The 16,187-nt window shown below is 47.7% G+C and overlaps 1 protein-coding gene across 6 annotated transcripts in view; it reads left to right on the forward strand.

The window, feature by feature from the left end:
• The window catches only part of TTLL11 (tubulin tyrosine ligase like 11), a 278,099-nt gene that overhangs the window by 94,423 nt on the left and 167,489 nt on the right, over positions 1-16,187 (forward strand). For 4 of the 6 annotated variants that reach the window (XM_016961590.4, XM_016961591.4, XM_063787531.1 and 1 more), the window contains one exon: positions 9,551-10,126. The exons of the other annotated variants lie outside the window; for them this stretch is intronic. In XM_016961590.4, coding sequence (XP_016817079.2) covers positions 9,551-10,126 — 576 coding nt within the window. The remainder of the gene's footprint in view (positions 1-9,550; positions 10,127-16,187) is intronic. 6 annotated transcript variants of the gene reach the window in all.

Consider the following 16,187-nt stretch of genomic DNA (forward strand, 5'->3'; position numbering starts at 1 on the left):
GTCAAATTTGACATATCTCATTGTATGAGTCTGGAGCCCAAGAGAGGTACGCTCCAGAGATAGAGAGTGGGGAGTTATCTGCTTTTGGGGCATACTTTAACTGAAGTCCAGGAAGTGGTTGGCATCACCCAGGATTAGCATTTGAAGAAATGTCACCTGTGATCCTGGATAGAACATGACAGCATTGAACCTAATGAGACAGAGGTGGGTTCCCATAAGCATTTACTGAGTCTGCCTCCATTAAGGCTCTTCCAGTGCTAGCTGGGGATGTAGTGGGCGAGAGAATCGAGGGATGAGGGAAATACTGCCCCTGTCTTCAAGGAGTTAGCAGTGTAATTAACTCTGCCACTTTTTTGTAGGATCTTGGAATATGGGGAGAAACCTCTAGTTACAAAGCCTAAAAATGAAAATTCTGGGTCGGGTACAGTGGCTCATGCCCATAATCTCAGCACTTTGGGAGGCTGGGGCAGGAGGACTGCTTGAGCTCAGGAGTTTGAGACTAGCCTGGGCAACATAGCAAGACAATAAACAAACAAATAAGTCAATGAAAATGCTATTGCCTGTCTTGTAGGATTAGATCTCATGTATACATATTGACATGCATAGTGCACTGCCTGGCACTGATCAATACTTCAATTGCTCAATACTGCAATTGAGCAATACTGCTAGTTTAGCAAAAAGAGCACTGGGAGGGAGGGCACCTTGTTTGACTGTTGCAAAATAAGACATTGATATTCTTGCATTAAAAAAAAAAGTTTAGGCTGGGCGCGGTGCCTCACACCTGTAATCCCAGCACTTTGGGAGGTCGAGGCGGGTGGATCACTTGAGGTCAGGAGTTTGAGACCAGCCTGACCAATGTAGTGAAACTCCGTCTCTACTGAAATACAAAAATTAGCCGAATGTGGTGGCGGGTGCCTGTAATCCCAGCTACTTGGGAGGCTGAGGCACGAGAATCGCTTGAACCCAGGAGGCGGAGGTTGCAGTGAGCCGAGATCACGCCATTGCACTCCAGCCTGGGTGACAGAGCAGGACTTTGTCTCAAAAAAACAAAACAAACAAAACAAAACAAAAAAAAACCCTAAGCGGCTTAATGTGTAAATTATGGCAGGACTGCAAGAGACATAGGACTGTGGTGTGGGGAAGGAGGAAAAGCTGGGCCCAGTGATCTGAAGCGCCTGTGACTATAACCAGTCGTATACATTCGGAAGTGAGCTGAAGATTATGTAGCCAGTTCATTAGCAGGAAATCCTCACTATTGGAAAAACGATTTTAGCTGCAAGGGGAGCTTACTCAGCAGCGGAGTGTTATGTTCCAGGCAGGCTCAGCTGTGATGTCTTCTGGGCTCTCAGTAGGAGACCTGGGGGAGGAGAATGAGGCTGTGGGCCAGGGAGACGAGGCAGGCTGTGGGCTGGACTCTGATGGGGTGGCCCCAAGGAGTTGGGAATTGAGAGGCTGACACCCAGGCAGACCCAGGAAACAGCCAAGTCTCAGGAGACGGGTCCCAGCCACCCATGGGCGAGCACTGGAGGATAGGATAGGCAGGAGCTGAGACTCCCTCCAAGTAGGTTGGAATGAGCCTCACCTGGGAATCTGATCACTTAGGAGGATGATCAGGAAACCAAGGCAGCCTAATACAAATTAAATGAAATGCTAAAAACAGTACCATAAGAGGGAGTAAGTAGCTTGGCCAAGGTCGTCCTACAGCTAGGAAGTGGCTGAGCTGAGATCTGAACCCAGGTCTGCCTGACTCCGAAGCCCACGCCCTCTCTGCAGCTGCTGCTTGCAGACATCCAGTATGTGGACTCGGAGGAGGTAAAGGGAAGCTGCAGTCTGAGGGCCCCCACGTGCGCCTGTGTCACCCAGGGTCCTTAGGAAGCTAGGCTTTAGGCCAAGCAAGCTGGGCTTAGAACCCACATGGTAGGGGAATTAGGTGGGGCTGGACAGAGGCTGGCTGGGACTGCACTGTGGGGAAGGAGTGGGGAGGCCAGGCAGGGCTGACTCGCCAGGCTGTGTTCTCACTCCCCTCAGCTCCAGCAGTTAGGGGCAGGGTGTGAGAAGGGACCTGAGAGGAAAATGGACAGTTTCACGGTACGACTGGGCCCTTCCTATCAAACAGGTTTCAGTGTCCCGGGCGTGTTCTAGAGAGGCTTTTTGGTTGCTCACTAATGATGGGTAGATTATGGCTCACAGAAGGCTGCTGTTCTCCAAAAGCAGGGTCCATTAAGTTGCATTGGCAGCAGGCTGGCATTGGGGTAAAGCATGTGGAGAGGCTCTTCCTTGCCCCTTGAGTTTTCTGAGCAGAAGCACCAGCTGCCTTGAGCAGCCATGTGATTCTGTGTCCACCTCCACAGTGAACTTGAGAACATCTTCAAAGAAAGGGCAGCGTGGCCCAGAACTGACACTTTACTTCCGCCTTCTAGCTAGATGACTGTAGATTTCTCACTGCCAATTCTCCATAGAGTGGAGAGTTGGCAATTACATAAAGTAATATCTTTGCAGAGCATCAAAATTTATAATAGCAGCAAACAAATGTGTTCAGAACGAGAATGAAAGAGAGTACTTATTCCAGGTTTTCTTCTGAAAGATTTCTTCAGATCCCTGAATTAATTATGGTAGAAAGAGCTTAGGGTTGGATATCAGAAGATTTAATGTATTATTTAGGTTGATGCAAAAGTAATTGTGGTTTTCACATACTTTCCCTAATAGTTCTGGTTCTGCTACTAGCTGTGTGGCCTTGGGCAAGTCTCCTTGCCCCTTGGCCTCAGTTTCTTTGTTTATAAAGTGTGTACGTGTGCATGTGCTCGCATGTGTGTACTCTATACACGTGTGTGCATGTGTGTGTGTGTGTCTGTGTGTGTGTGTAGTGATGATTCCTTCCTGGGCCTCAAAGGGCTGGTCATGAAGATATGGGGAAGCTCAATATGGAGAAGGACTTTGGGAAGGAAAAGATGTCTGTATAGAGGGTTGCAGGCCAGGAAAGGATTCTCAGAGGGAACTTCCCAAGGGACCATAGATGATGGGCAGGAGCTTTACAGGCAAAGAAAGGGCAGGAGGTCGGTGGAGGTCCAGGGAAAGCCGGTGTAAAGGCATAGAGGCGAGAGAGGACAGGAGGGAAGGGCAGGAAGCGAGACTGCCAGGGTGCATTGGTGCTGGCTGCCAAGGAAGGGAGGACCATCCAGGCCACGCGAGGAGTGCATGCAAGGGGTCAGCCCCAACTCCTCAGGGGTAATCGATGCCACTGCCCCAGTAAACTCAGGATACTCATCAGTGATAAGCCGAACAGGATGCTTTCTTTGCTGCTTAGATTTTCTTAACTGGAACTCTTCAAAAGCCAGGGAGTGCTGAAAATGTTTGCCTGCACAGTGGCAGGCACTACTTCTCACGGGCCCATGGTTCCCGCACTCACCACGGAGCTTGAGAGGTCTGTTTGGATACCTGTGCTCCAGTTCGAGGTATGCACCATCTGAGTTTAGAGTCTGAGTCTCATCCCTGTCGGACAGCAGCTCTTATTCTTTCTAAGCTTGGGAGAGTTGTTGTATCAGAATTAATCATTTGTAGGAGATATCGGACAACCTGGCCTGGTTCCGATGAACAGTAGAGGGCTTGCGGGATATTATAAAGTCCTAAATTAGCTCTGTCTGGAGTCGTGCAAATAATACTCATTAGATGAAGTGAATTCCTCCTCTCCTTGTCCCCACTTTCCTTCAATGAGACCTGCTCCTCTCCCTGTAGTCCCTAAATCTGTTAATGGTAACATCACCCCTCCCAAAATTGCTGAAGTCCCAAACCGTGAGCTCACCCGTGACCCTTTCCTCTCTCGCCTTTCACATCTGTCCAGTCACCAGGTGCCCTGATTCTACCTCTTCTCTCAGCTCCCTATTTCAACCGCATTGTCCCTGCCCCAGCTCAGGCCTTTGGACCTTTGATAGCCTCAGGACCTTCCTACACCTGGTTTCATTCCTTCCAAACTATCTTCCTCCTGGGTGCCCTGGTGATGCGTGGATGCATGGCCCTCGCCAGTTGAAACTCCATCCTTCGCCTGCAGATCGAGTATAAATACAAGGTGTTTTGGGGTCTGTTCTGCCTGTTCCAGCCTCTGGCTCCCAGGTGCCCTCTTCTTCCTCTCTATCCTGTCTCTGGATAATCTGGCCCATTGCGAGGGCCTTGGCCATCCTTGGGGGCCTGACGACCCTAGATCTCTCTCCCAAGCTCCAGACACATTTCCCAGAGACCACAAACCTCTCCAGGTGCGTGCCTTCCAGCGTCCTCTGTGCAGCTCATCATCTTCCCACTGCCTCCCCTCTGCCTTTCCTCATTCCCTTATATTCCCTGTGACTACCTAGACATAGGGGGATTATCCTTTATGTTCCTGTCTCTCTCTCCCAGTCATCCAGTTTTGTTGATTTTAGCTCCAAAATATTTCCCAAACCTCTGTCCTTCCCTCTGACTCCACTGCAGCCTCAGTTTGGGCTTTTCCTGTCTGCCCCAGACCATCCAGCCACTTGGGTAAATTTTCTATGTGACAGCCTGAGGCATCATCCCATAATACACATCTAATTAAGTTGCTTTCTTCTCAAAACCTTTCAGGGAGTCCCCATCATTTTAGGACATTGCTCAAACTCTAAACCAACATTCAAGGGCCTTCCCTATGAGACCCTTACTTCCTAGCTAGGCCTGATCTTCCTCCATCCCCTTCTCATACATCTCTCATTCATTCTGGCATGGGCTCTGGAATCTGCCTGCCTGGGTTCAAATCCTGCCTTTGTGACCTATTGGCTGTGTAATCTTTGACGAATTACTTGACATCTCTGGGCCTCCCTCTCCCTATCTGTAAAATAGGATTGTTGTGAGGATTAAGTGAGATAATACCTCCAAAGGGCTTAGAACAGTGCCTGACCCATAATAAGTGCTCAGTAAGCATGTGCTAATGTTGTTATTATTATTCGTGGTGGTGGTATTATCTGGTCCCTGCCAGTCTCACTAGTGGGATTTCCATGTGCACACCCCCTCCACCTCTTATGTTCTCCAGCCATTGGAACTATCTACAGTTTCCCAGAAGTGTCCTGCCTGCTCCTGCCTTCATAACCCCCCACCGAAGCAGCACATCATCTGCCCAGGTCCTTCCTTTCTGCCCCACTGCTCTGTCTCCCACTCTGCCCCAACAGGCCATTCTTGCCCTTTCCATCTGGCCCTAGGTGACCTCACTGCAGACTGCCTTCCATCTTAAGTGGACTCAGAAATTGCCCTGAACATTGAGGTAGGAATTTGCCCTGGGTACCAGGCTTATTTCCCTGAGGCTGGCAGGGGCTGGCCCTGCCTCCTGTCTGGCATGCACTGTGTGACACTGATTTTGTCTACCAGAGGCTTGTTTTTGCCTGAGATCTGTAGCGTGTACCTGTGACATCAAAGGTCTGACTTGCTAAGATTGGATGCAAATCCACCTGAGTGACAAAGGACTGCCCTAACTGGTTTTGACTTCCCCAGTATTGCAGACACAGTATTTCTTCAGAAATTGGCCTCTTACCTGCCCCTCATTGCTAATAATGTTTTGTGGCTTGATATTCTAGTTGCTGAATTTCTCCCTCCAAACATTTTAGCTTGCTTCCTCCAAATGCCCTGCTGATTTCCTCAAATGCATCATAAATCTCAGACCCAAATCTCCTCCTCTTATAGATCATCCCAATGTGCTGATCCCAACAGCACAGCAGGAACTCTCCGACGTGATGAATGCCACTTGTGTGTTTGTAACGCAGCCTTCGACTGTGGTGATATCAAGATAAATCATGGTTCAGCATTTGCTCGCTGGCGGAAGCCAGGGACCTTAGTCTGACCCCTTTATTTTATAGGTGACTACAACAAAGCCCAGAAAGTTAGGTGACTTTCTCGAGGTCACACAGTCAGAAACAATTAGGACTAAAATCCAGATTTTCTGTTTTTCACTATAGTACTATCTCTAACTTACCAAAAGCTATGACTTAAAAAAATTAAAAATTAATCTTAAAATTTTGGTAAAATATACATGACAAGATTTACCAGATTAACCATTTTTAAATGTGCATTGTATGTATGTTAAGTGTACAGTGGCATTAAGTACATTCACATTTTTGTACAACTATCATCCATGTCCAGAACTTATTTTATCTTGCAAAACTGAAACTCTGTACCCAATAATCATTAATTCTCCATTCCCTCCCACCCCAGCCCTGGAAAACACCATTGTAATTTCTGTCTCTATGAATTTGACTGCTCTAGGTACCTCATATAAGTGCATTCTTACTTACAGTATTTGTCTTTTTGGGTCTAGTTTATTTCACTTAGCATAGTATCCTCAGGATACATCCATTTTGTGCCATGTGTGAGAATTTCCTTCCTTCTTAAGGCTGAATAATATTTCATTTGTAGTGGTGTTTCTTTAAGACCATTTTAATGTCTTAGTAGAGTATCTTACTGCTCAGTAGTGTTGGAATTTTGAACGGGGTGACTTTCCCAGTAGCGTTTTCTAAATGTCCACTAGGGGGCAGTAAAAGCCACATAAAGTTTTCAGTAGGCCCGCGGAGTGCCAGGCAATTAGGCCACTACCTCCTCTGTGTATCTCTTTCAGCCATCCGTGTATACCGTTACAAGGTAATGGATTTCAGGTCCAACAGCAGGTTTGGATAAAACTAGAGATACCATCAGTTGTAGCATAAGCGCGAGTCTTCCTCACACTCCAGCTAACACCAGTGCAGAATACTTCATTCAATATGTTGGTTCCAGATGGTATTTTTATTTAATTCACTTAGTCCAGTGATTCTCAGACAGAGTGCTCGTCAGAATCACCTGCGGTGATTTTTCCAAAATACACATGCCCAGGTCTCATCTCAGATCGATTAAATCGGAATTGGTGAGGCTGGGGCCCAGGAATATCGATGATATTTTCATTCTGGTCCATGACTTCTTTTTAAGAGCCAGCGTGTTACTTTTTAACTTTAATAACTGTTGGGAAAGGGTCATTCTTGAATAAACCTCAGAGGAGAGTGAATATGAATTCTGAAAAATGTTTCTCTTTTTAGGGTACTAGTGGCAGAAGGGTCTGGTGGCTATGGGAACCACGTTCTGAACAATTGTGAGGGTTTCCTATAAATCACACCTGCGCTTTAACAAGCAAGGAACGCAGACAGAAGATTTGAAACTGGGGCAGTCTGGCCAACTCAGGATCTACAGATATAGTTCCTGGATGGCCATACTCAGGGCCAAAATCTTTAGGGTGAGGCCAGAGTACAGACCTCAGTGCTGTCTGATACATTAGGAGGATCTTTCCTACAGTAAGCGGAGGAACAAGAGATCTTCAGTTTTATCTTAGAGGCAAAAATGGCACCACAAACTTGAGGTGGGGTCGGGAGACCTCAGTTCTCATCCTGACCATACTGCCAGCCAGTTGTGGGTCCCAAGGGAAGTCACGTCACCTCTCTGAGCCTCCGTTTCCCCCTTGACTTTTGAGAGTACTGGGTGATGTTGATCCCTGAGGATTCTTCTAGTTCTAAAAATTCAATGATTCTACGAGTATTAATAATCTTGATTTGTATGGCACTATTCTGGCAAAGAGCAGAAATATTCAGGAATCCAATGAGTGACGGAGACTATTGACCAGGTAGTTTAATTTATTTAAGGCATATACATGGAATTCAAAGGAGAAAATATTGCTCTGGATAATATATTGAACTGTTAGTGTCTTCGGCATAGCAAAAGCTTTCCAGAGGGAAAAATTTCCCATCAGTGCAAACTTGACATTTTTCACTTCCTGATCCATAACTGCCATTTGTCCAGCACACTTATATTTACTGTAAAGGGCCAAGTGTACGAGTGCTTTGGTTGAATATTAAATAACTACATAAACGTCAAGGTCACAGTTGCAAGAAAGCCTCAGTGGAAGGCCCTGGGAGGCTTGCATTGATCTCTTGTGAAGTTCCATTCTCGGATCCTGCTGACAAGTGGAAACAATTGATGTGGACCATTATTAAGGCTTTAAGTGTTTCTCCATTGTTAAAGATCTTTTACAAGCCCAGAATAAGTGATAGTGCCCAAGGAATTGGCAAAAGCTTCCTTTAGAAATATAGGCTGGTCAAAGAGATAAGCGCAAGGCACAAGCCAGAGTGCAGATGTCCTGGCTTGGGCTTACACAGCAAAGGTGGAGAGCTGAGAGGAGTCCGTCACTGGGGCACCCACCAACTCAGCCTGCCAGGCACTGCTGTCAGATTTCAGAGGGGAACTTTCATACCAGAAGCTGCAGAGAGCGTGGATCCCTCTTTCAAATCCACCCTTACATTTCCTCCAGCTTCTCTCTGCTCGTGAAAACCTCCTCTCCTGCCATTTCAGTCCATCCGCTCTCCATAGCTGCAGGAAGCACCTCACCAGCATCAGGGGCAATGGGGCGAGGATGAATTACGCAGACCCACAGGTCCAGATCGACTATCTGGACTGGTCAAGTGCCTGGATAGTTAATTATGTGAGTGTTCTGCTGACCTGGAGCTGGGAGGAGAGCAAATACTGTGGACGACGGGATCTTGTTTCAAAAAGATCTCAACAGACGGAAGGATTGGTCAGGTCTACCAGATGAACTTTAGAAGGGATGTAAACATAAAACAAACATTTCCTGTGCACTAGCTCAGCTCTGTGTTTGGTGTTGCGCTTGGCCCTTTGTACGTTTTAGTTTATTTCATCCTTACAACGACCCAGTGAGGGTAGGTGTCTATATCCCCATTTTTAAAGTGAGGAAACCAAGACATGGTAGGATAGAGGAAGGTCCAAAGGCTTCAGTCATCAATCTAGATTCCGATCCCAATTCTGCCCCCGCGTTAGCTGGCAAGTCACTTCATCTTCTAAAAAGAGTGACAGCCAGGCTTTGGACTGTCTTTTATTTCTCAAGTTCTAGGTCCTTAGCCTCTTGCATTTATGATTGCATTTAATCCTCAAAACAACCTTTCTCCTATTTCACAGATGGCAAGGGTGTAGATAACTTAAGTCACTTGTCCAAGGCTGCAGGGTAAGGAGCAGGGCCAGTGTCTGAGCCCAGGCCATCTGACTCCAACACCCATGCCCTCAGCAACTGCTGTACCCTCTCTGTTCCTGACATAAAAAGACACAACCATATTTTCTGTGAGGGTTAGATGAGCTAATTAGGTAAGTGCCTGATATAGTGCCTGGCATTTCACAGGCACTCATAAATGATATTAGCTCACCATCATTATCATTCTCAGCACTATTATTAGTTATATGACCTGTTCAAAGTGGTAGCTAATAACTGGCGAAACAGGATTTGAACCCAGGTCTCGTGACTGCCAGTCCACTACACTCTCCACCTCGCTCTGGAGCACAAGACTGGGGACAGTCCTGATGTCACCATCTCAGTACCTTGTGCAGTGTCATCTCCATGGAAGATGCTCAGCCCCTGCTCAGATCGGCAGGGATCATCTTGTCACTCATTCACCACACATTTGCTAAGCCCCTGTTCTGTGTTAGGGATCCAGAGGGAAAACAATATAATGTCGGCCATCCTTTTTTTCCCCTCCAGGTTCAAATGGTGAAAGACGATGACCCCTCCTGGAAGCCCACTTTTATCGTGAAACCTGATGGTGGTTGTCAGGGTGACGGAATCTACCTCATTAAAGACCCCAGTGACATCCGCCTGGCAGGGACCCTCCAGAGCAGGCCGGCGGTGGTCCAGGAGTACATCTGCAAACCTCTCCTTATCGACAAGCTCAAGTTTGATATTCGTCTGTATGTCTTACTCAAGTCCTTAGACCCCTTAGAGATTTATATAGCCAAAGATGGACTCTCTAGGTTTTGTACCGAGCCATATCAGGAGCCCACCCCCAAAAACCTGCACCGCATCTTTATGCACTTAACCAACTATTCACTGAACATCCACAGCGGCAACTTCATCCACTCGGACAGTGCTAGCACTGGCAGCAAAAGGACTTTTTCCAGCATCCTTTGTAGACTGTCTTCCAAAGGCGTTGACATCAAGAAGGTCTGGTCTGACATCATCTCCGTGGTGATTAAGACGGTCATCGCGCTGACTCCAGAGCTCAAAGTCTTCTACCAGTCAGACATCCCCACGGGGAGGCCGGGCCCCACGTGCTTCCAGGTAACCATTGCCAGTTCCCAGCCTGCGTTTCCAGCCTTGACCGGCCTCAAGAGGGCTCTCTGGCTTCGTGTAGGATGAGTGATCGGGGTGGGATGGCCAGAGGAGGGGACAGGGTTGGTGGTGCTGTGGGCTTGGGTGTTAAACCTGGGCCCAACTTCCAAGCTTTCTGTTTGCTCCCTGTGTGATTTGGGGCAAGCTACTTCCCTTCTGTTACCTGTAAAATGAAATGAAGAATACCTATCTTAAAAGGTTCTTGTAAGAATTAAATGAGACAACACATGTAAAGCAGAGTTTTACATTCATTCGTTTACTCATTCATTCATTCACTTACTCATTCAACAACCTTTGCCACATGCTTAGTAGCGGTCAGACATTGTCCTGGGTTCTATTGAGACAGCAAGTCAGGGCCCTGCTTGCTGATGCATAGAGTCTGTTGTGAGAGACATGTAATTTAAAAAGCAATGATTATGGAGGGTTTTAAGTGCTAGAGTAGAATAGGAAACGTCTGAGGTGCTGAGATCGTGGGGCCACGTAACATTCTCTGGGCAGGAGTGGCGTGGTCAGGGAAGGCTTCCCAGAAGAAATAGCAGTTGAACTGAAACCTGGAGTGAGAGTTAGATGAAGCAGGAGAAACTGGGTAGGGGTGTGGGGGCAAAGGGTTCCAGGTGGAAATGTGCTGAAGCCAGAGGGGTGAGTGGGAAGCAGGAGGCACTGGAAGAGGTTGAGTATGGTTGTCGGGTGGGGTTTAAGGCAGAGATGCGGGGGAGATGAGGGAAGGTGAGGTGGGAGAGAAAGGTAGGGGCTGTGTCGAGAGCCTGGGTATTGGTTCGGGGGGGTGGTCCCTGGAGAATTTTAAGCAGGGGAAAGATGCATTCCAATTTGCATGTTACAAAGAACAGTGTCTGCAGGGTAGAGAACACACTGAGACAAGGCTGGAAGTGGGGAGGTCCCTAGGAGACAGTTGCTTTCACATAAGCTGGAGAGGATGCTGGTATGGACTGGGAAGGTTGTGGTGCAGGTAGGGGGGATAGACAGATCTGGGTGCCAGGGAAGGAGCAAGAAGGGCTCAGCTTGGTGACTGGATGAGGCTGGAGAGAGAGGAGAGATGGTGGCAGTGAGGGCAGGGAGGACCTGAGGCTGATGTGCAGGTGGCTTGGGTACTTGCATGGATGGAGGCCCCGGAAGAGGACCAGGCTGTTGGGGGAAGGTTGGGAGTTGGACTTAAAGTGCCTATGTGACATCCAAGTGGAGAGATTGAGGGGACAATTGGCTATTTGGAGCTTGGAGTTCAGGAGACAGAGGCCTGGGTTGGGGACAGAGATGAGAACTCATCAGCAAATGGTGACCAAAGAGGGTGACGAGAAGACTGAGAAGACACCTGTGGGAATCACCATTTCACTAAGGGAAAGGCAGGGGAGGGGGAGGGAGCCAGGAAAGGAGGCCAAGAAGCAGTGTCTTGAGATAGAATAAATATCAGGAGAGAAGGAGCCTGAATGGCAAGGACGAGGTGCCTGGGGAAGCAGACAGGGTCAGCGCTTCAAATGCTGCTGAGATGCCGGGCAAGACCAGCACTGAAACTGTCTTCTCCACTCGTAAGGAGTTGACTGGAGACTTCAGTGAGAATTGTCTTCAGCAGAGCGATGGAGCCAGGGCCAGAGTCTGGTGGACTCAGCCAGAGCGTGGGAGGGAAGGGAATGAGGCTGGAACATTCTTACAGGCCATTCAGCTATGACAGTGCGGGGTGGGGAGACGTGGTATCCAGACACTCCATAGGTACACACTTTCCTGCCCCCAGATCAATCAGTGTGGGTAGGAGGAGAGAAGAAGGGGTACCTCTGGGACCCTCTCCATCTAATCCTTAAAGTCATTTTGTAGCATTTGATATATATGAAAAAAGAATACATGGAACATACTTGTAAGCCATGAAGCCAAACAACAAAATGATTATCTCAAACCCTCCTCCCAACCCAAGATCTCCAACTAGTGTGTTTCTGCCCCAAACCATGTCCCTGCCCAGCCCTGGGGTAGACATTACCCTGAATTTTATGTTGATTATTTCCTTGCTTTTGAAAATACTTTTATTAGGCATGAATGTATCCCTAAACAATATATTGTTTTGTTTTGCTTGTTTTTGAGTTTTATAAAAATGCTATTATAAAGTATGGCGTCTTCTGGAACATTCTTTTCCACTACACATAAGGTTTCCAAGGTCCACGCATGCTGGTGGGGGTCGTGGGTACTGCCTCATTTGCACTGTTATAGATTCCATTGTGAATATGCACAATTTATTATCAGTTCTTCTGTCAAGGAACATTTGGGTTATTTCCAGTCTATGGCAAGCAGGTGACAGGTCTCTTGGGACAAGAAGTGAGAACGGAGGGAGTGGGGCAGTGTCTCTAGTGGATGGGGCATTCATTCAACAGCAGAAGAGGAGGCTGGTCCCAAAGTGCAGCCTCAAACCCAGAGAGGACACCCCAGGGGCTAGGCGCCAGCCAGCAGGATTTCCAGGCAGGCTGGCGGCACCTTTTGGAGGGCTATTCAGGCCATGATCAGTACCAGGAAGGGGTAATTGCCATCCAGAAATCTGTCCTGAGAAACTGGACCCCTGGCCTTTGGTTCCCAGGGAGGATGCACAGCTCAGCCATCAGGTAGGTGGCTTAAAACATTAGAAAGGAGAAAAGGGCAGAACTTAGAGGTAGGGCCAGAGAAAACAAGTCCTGACGTAAGCCATCAAAAAGCTAGGGTCAAGGAGATAAGTTGCAACGTGGACACGTCCAGGGGTCATCCCGGGGGACCATGTGGTCAGATCTGTTTGACAATGACAGCTATTCTAGGACTATCATGTGGGCCCGGCATGCAGAGCCAAGCCACAGAGCCCTGGCTTGGACCGAGTGGCAGGGTGGAGGGCCAGGCTGGTTGTTTTGCTGCATGTCTTGCTATGGACAGGCCACATGGGGCAGCCATCAGTGGGGCCCAAGCTGTGGGGAGCTGGTGGAGGGGGCAGACAGGGAGGGAGCCACTGGTTTGGACAGATCATGTCTGCAAATGGAACCACAGTCTTGGGACTGTTTCCCACTGCTTGACCACACTAAATGCTTCCAGGCCTGGGTGAGAGGAGGAGCACGGGGGGAGACGCCAGGATCAAGGAAGTGCTTTTCCTCTTCCCAGCTGTGCGAACTTGGGCATGTTTCTTCACCACTCTGAGCCTCTGCTTCTTTCTCTGTAAATCACCTACGCTCACTTCCCTGCCTGCCTTTTATTGTGAAGTAATGTGGGTGACAACACTTTGACAGGGTATAAGGTGTTAGATATTTGGAATTTGTCTTACCATACATTTCAGATTCCCAGTCATTAAGGGAGAAAATGGTATCCTTGGGCCGGGCGCGGTGGCTCACGCCTGTAATCCCAGCACTTTGGGAGGCCGAGGCGGGCGGATCACGAGGTCAGGAGATCGAGTCCATCCTGGCTAACATGGTGAAACCCCATCTTTACTAAAAAAAAATTACAAAAAATTAGCCGGGTGTTGTGGCAGGCACCTGTAGTCCCAGCTACTTGGGAGGCTGAGGCAGGAGAATGGCGTGAACCCAGGAGGCGGAGCTTGCAGTGAGCCGAGATCGCGCCACTGCACTCCAGCCTGGGTGACAGAGCGAGACTCAGTCTCAAAAAAAAAAAAAAAAAAAAGAAAAGAAAATGGTATCCTTTTCTCCTTGGAACCCTCTCTTACTTTATTCTTATCACTTGTAAGAACACTTTTGAATTTGGGTCTCACATACCTGAGCTGACTTGGAACCTAGAGATTAAGGGACCCGGTTAGGTTCTGCCATTGACTTGCTGTGTATTCTTGTATAAGTCACTTAACTTCTCTGTGCCTCGTCTTCCTTGCCTACCTCACAGGGTTGTTGTCAAATTACAATTAGATAAAGATTGTGAATGGCTTTTCAAGCTGTAATGTTCCGTGCAGATAGAACACATGACTTCTTTGCCATACAGCCCCTCTCGCTTGTTGCCTGGGCTTGACTCAGATTGCAGCATTCCAGAACACAAACTCTAGCCAAAGAAATTACATTTATCTTAAACATGTGACGGTGACCCCTTTCCAATCATAGCCACAATAACTACTTGGGAAATTGTGATGGCACAGAGCAGTTGTGGGCACTGCTCAGGCTGTGGGCAGGTTTCCTGTAATCTGCTGCTGAGGAACATGGCTTCCCTGTCATTCCAGCCTGTCCCCTGTCATTGCCTAGGTAGCTCCCAGCAACATATCCTCATGTCAGCCTTCTTGAGGGCACCAGTGTGACTCTGACTTATACAGCAAGGCCTGTCTCAGTGTAGATGAATCATATGGCAGAAATAACACATGCAGAGGAAAGGCTTCCAGCTCAGCTTTCAAGAACGTTCTTTCCCAGTTCCATTGCTTGGTCTGTATCTTCTTCTAGCTCCCTGTATCTAATTATCTCCTTGGCCGTGATCCTTTCGCTTAGATGCCTGAAGGAGATGCTGTTCCTAAATCCTAAGATGTTTCTCCTCTTTATTCTTTGTTTTTTTGACCTCCTCCTTACCCTTCAGCCAGTCACCCCAAGGGAAGAAGGCCAAGGAGCAATGCAGTGAGTGGTCAAGGGCTTGGATTTGGTTCTTAGATGGCCTGGGTTTGGGCTAACCCTGGCACCTCTAGCTGGTCTGCTTGGCAAGTTAACAATTCTTAGCCTCAGCTTCCTTATCTGCAGTTAGAGACCATATTTGTACCTCTCTCTCAGAATTACTGTAAGCACAAATAAGAGCAAACTAGGAAGAATATTTAGCACAGCACCTAACACATAGGAATCACTTAATAAATGACAGTTTTTATGTTTATTCCATTGTTTGTTATCTGTAACCACAGCAGCTCTCAAATTTGTCTATGATGAAGTGCCTTAAAGTTGTAAGAAACCATGAAATATTCACATTTTAAACCTAACAGGAACACAAGTGTTCCAAGGAGCATAGTTTGAAAACCATTTCCTTAGCCTGGCATTTGTCACCCTTGACCCCAACCCCAGTCTAGCTTCCCTGTACCCTCCCTGAGCCCTGCAGTCTTGAAAAACTGATCCAATTGCTGTCTTGGACATAATTTGTGCTTTCCCATTGCTGCCCTTTGATTCTCTTCTGTCTCGGCTGACCTGGCATGCTCTCTCTCATTCTTGCTGTTTCTTGAACTTCAACGCCTTCTAAGGTGCTATTCAAGCCCCACCTCCTAGATAAACCCTTTCTCCAGAAACAACTTCTGATATTTCAGCTTTTTCTTCCTTTGGACTCTAACACATTCCCTGGGCACCCACTGAGACAAGCCCTGAGCTAGTATGGGTGTGTGGTTACGGATAAGACAAGGTCCCTGCTCTGAGGGGGCGCATGGTGTAATGGGGAGAGCTGACTCATGAGAACTCCAGTCCCTTGTAAGAAAGAAATGCTATGAGAGGGTCCATGTGGGATGCTGGGAGAGCCCAGAAAAGGGAGTCGCTAACTTTGCCTAACCCTGTCAGGGAAGGCTTCCCAGAGGAGGAGATGCTTAAGCTGGAGCGTAAAGCATGAAGAAGGGTTTGCCAAGCAGAATATGATAGAAGGATACACTCCAGTTTCCCTCCTACCTCCCTGGCTGCTGCTTCTCAGCCTCTTCTTCTGGACCTGTCAGTGTTGGAGAGTCTCAGGCCTCCATCCTTGGAAAGGTGTCCCCCTATTCACAATCACTCCTAAATGATCCCACGTAGCCCCCATGGCCTTAAGCACCAGCTCTATGCTACTGGCGCCTATAGCTGTATTTCCAGTCCTGACCTTTCCTTGAGCTCCAGATTGGTATATCCCAGTGCCCACTTTAATTTTCTACTTGGATAGTTAATAGCCATCAAACACTGAACACGTCCAAAGTCAAGCTCTTGACTTCCCTCCCAAACCTACTCTCTATCGTCTTTACTGTTTCAGTAAACAAATGGCATTCAGTCAGTCACTCAGACCAAAAGCCTGAGACATCCTTTTTTTTTCTGTTTCCCTCCTTCATACATCCAATCCATAAGCAACTCTTGCAAATATC

Source organism: Pan troglodytes, chromosome 11 (assembly GCF_028858775.2).
Source record: "Pan troglodytes isolate AG18354 chromosome 11, NHGRI_mPanTro3-v2.0_pri, whole genome shotgun sequence".
NCBI lineage: Eukaryota > Metazoa > Chordata > Mammalia > Primates > Hominidae > Pan > Pan troglodytes.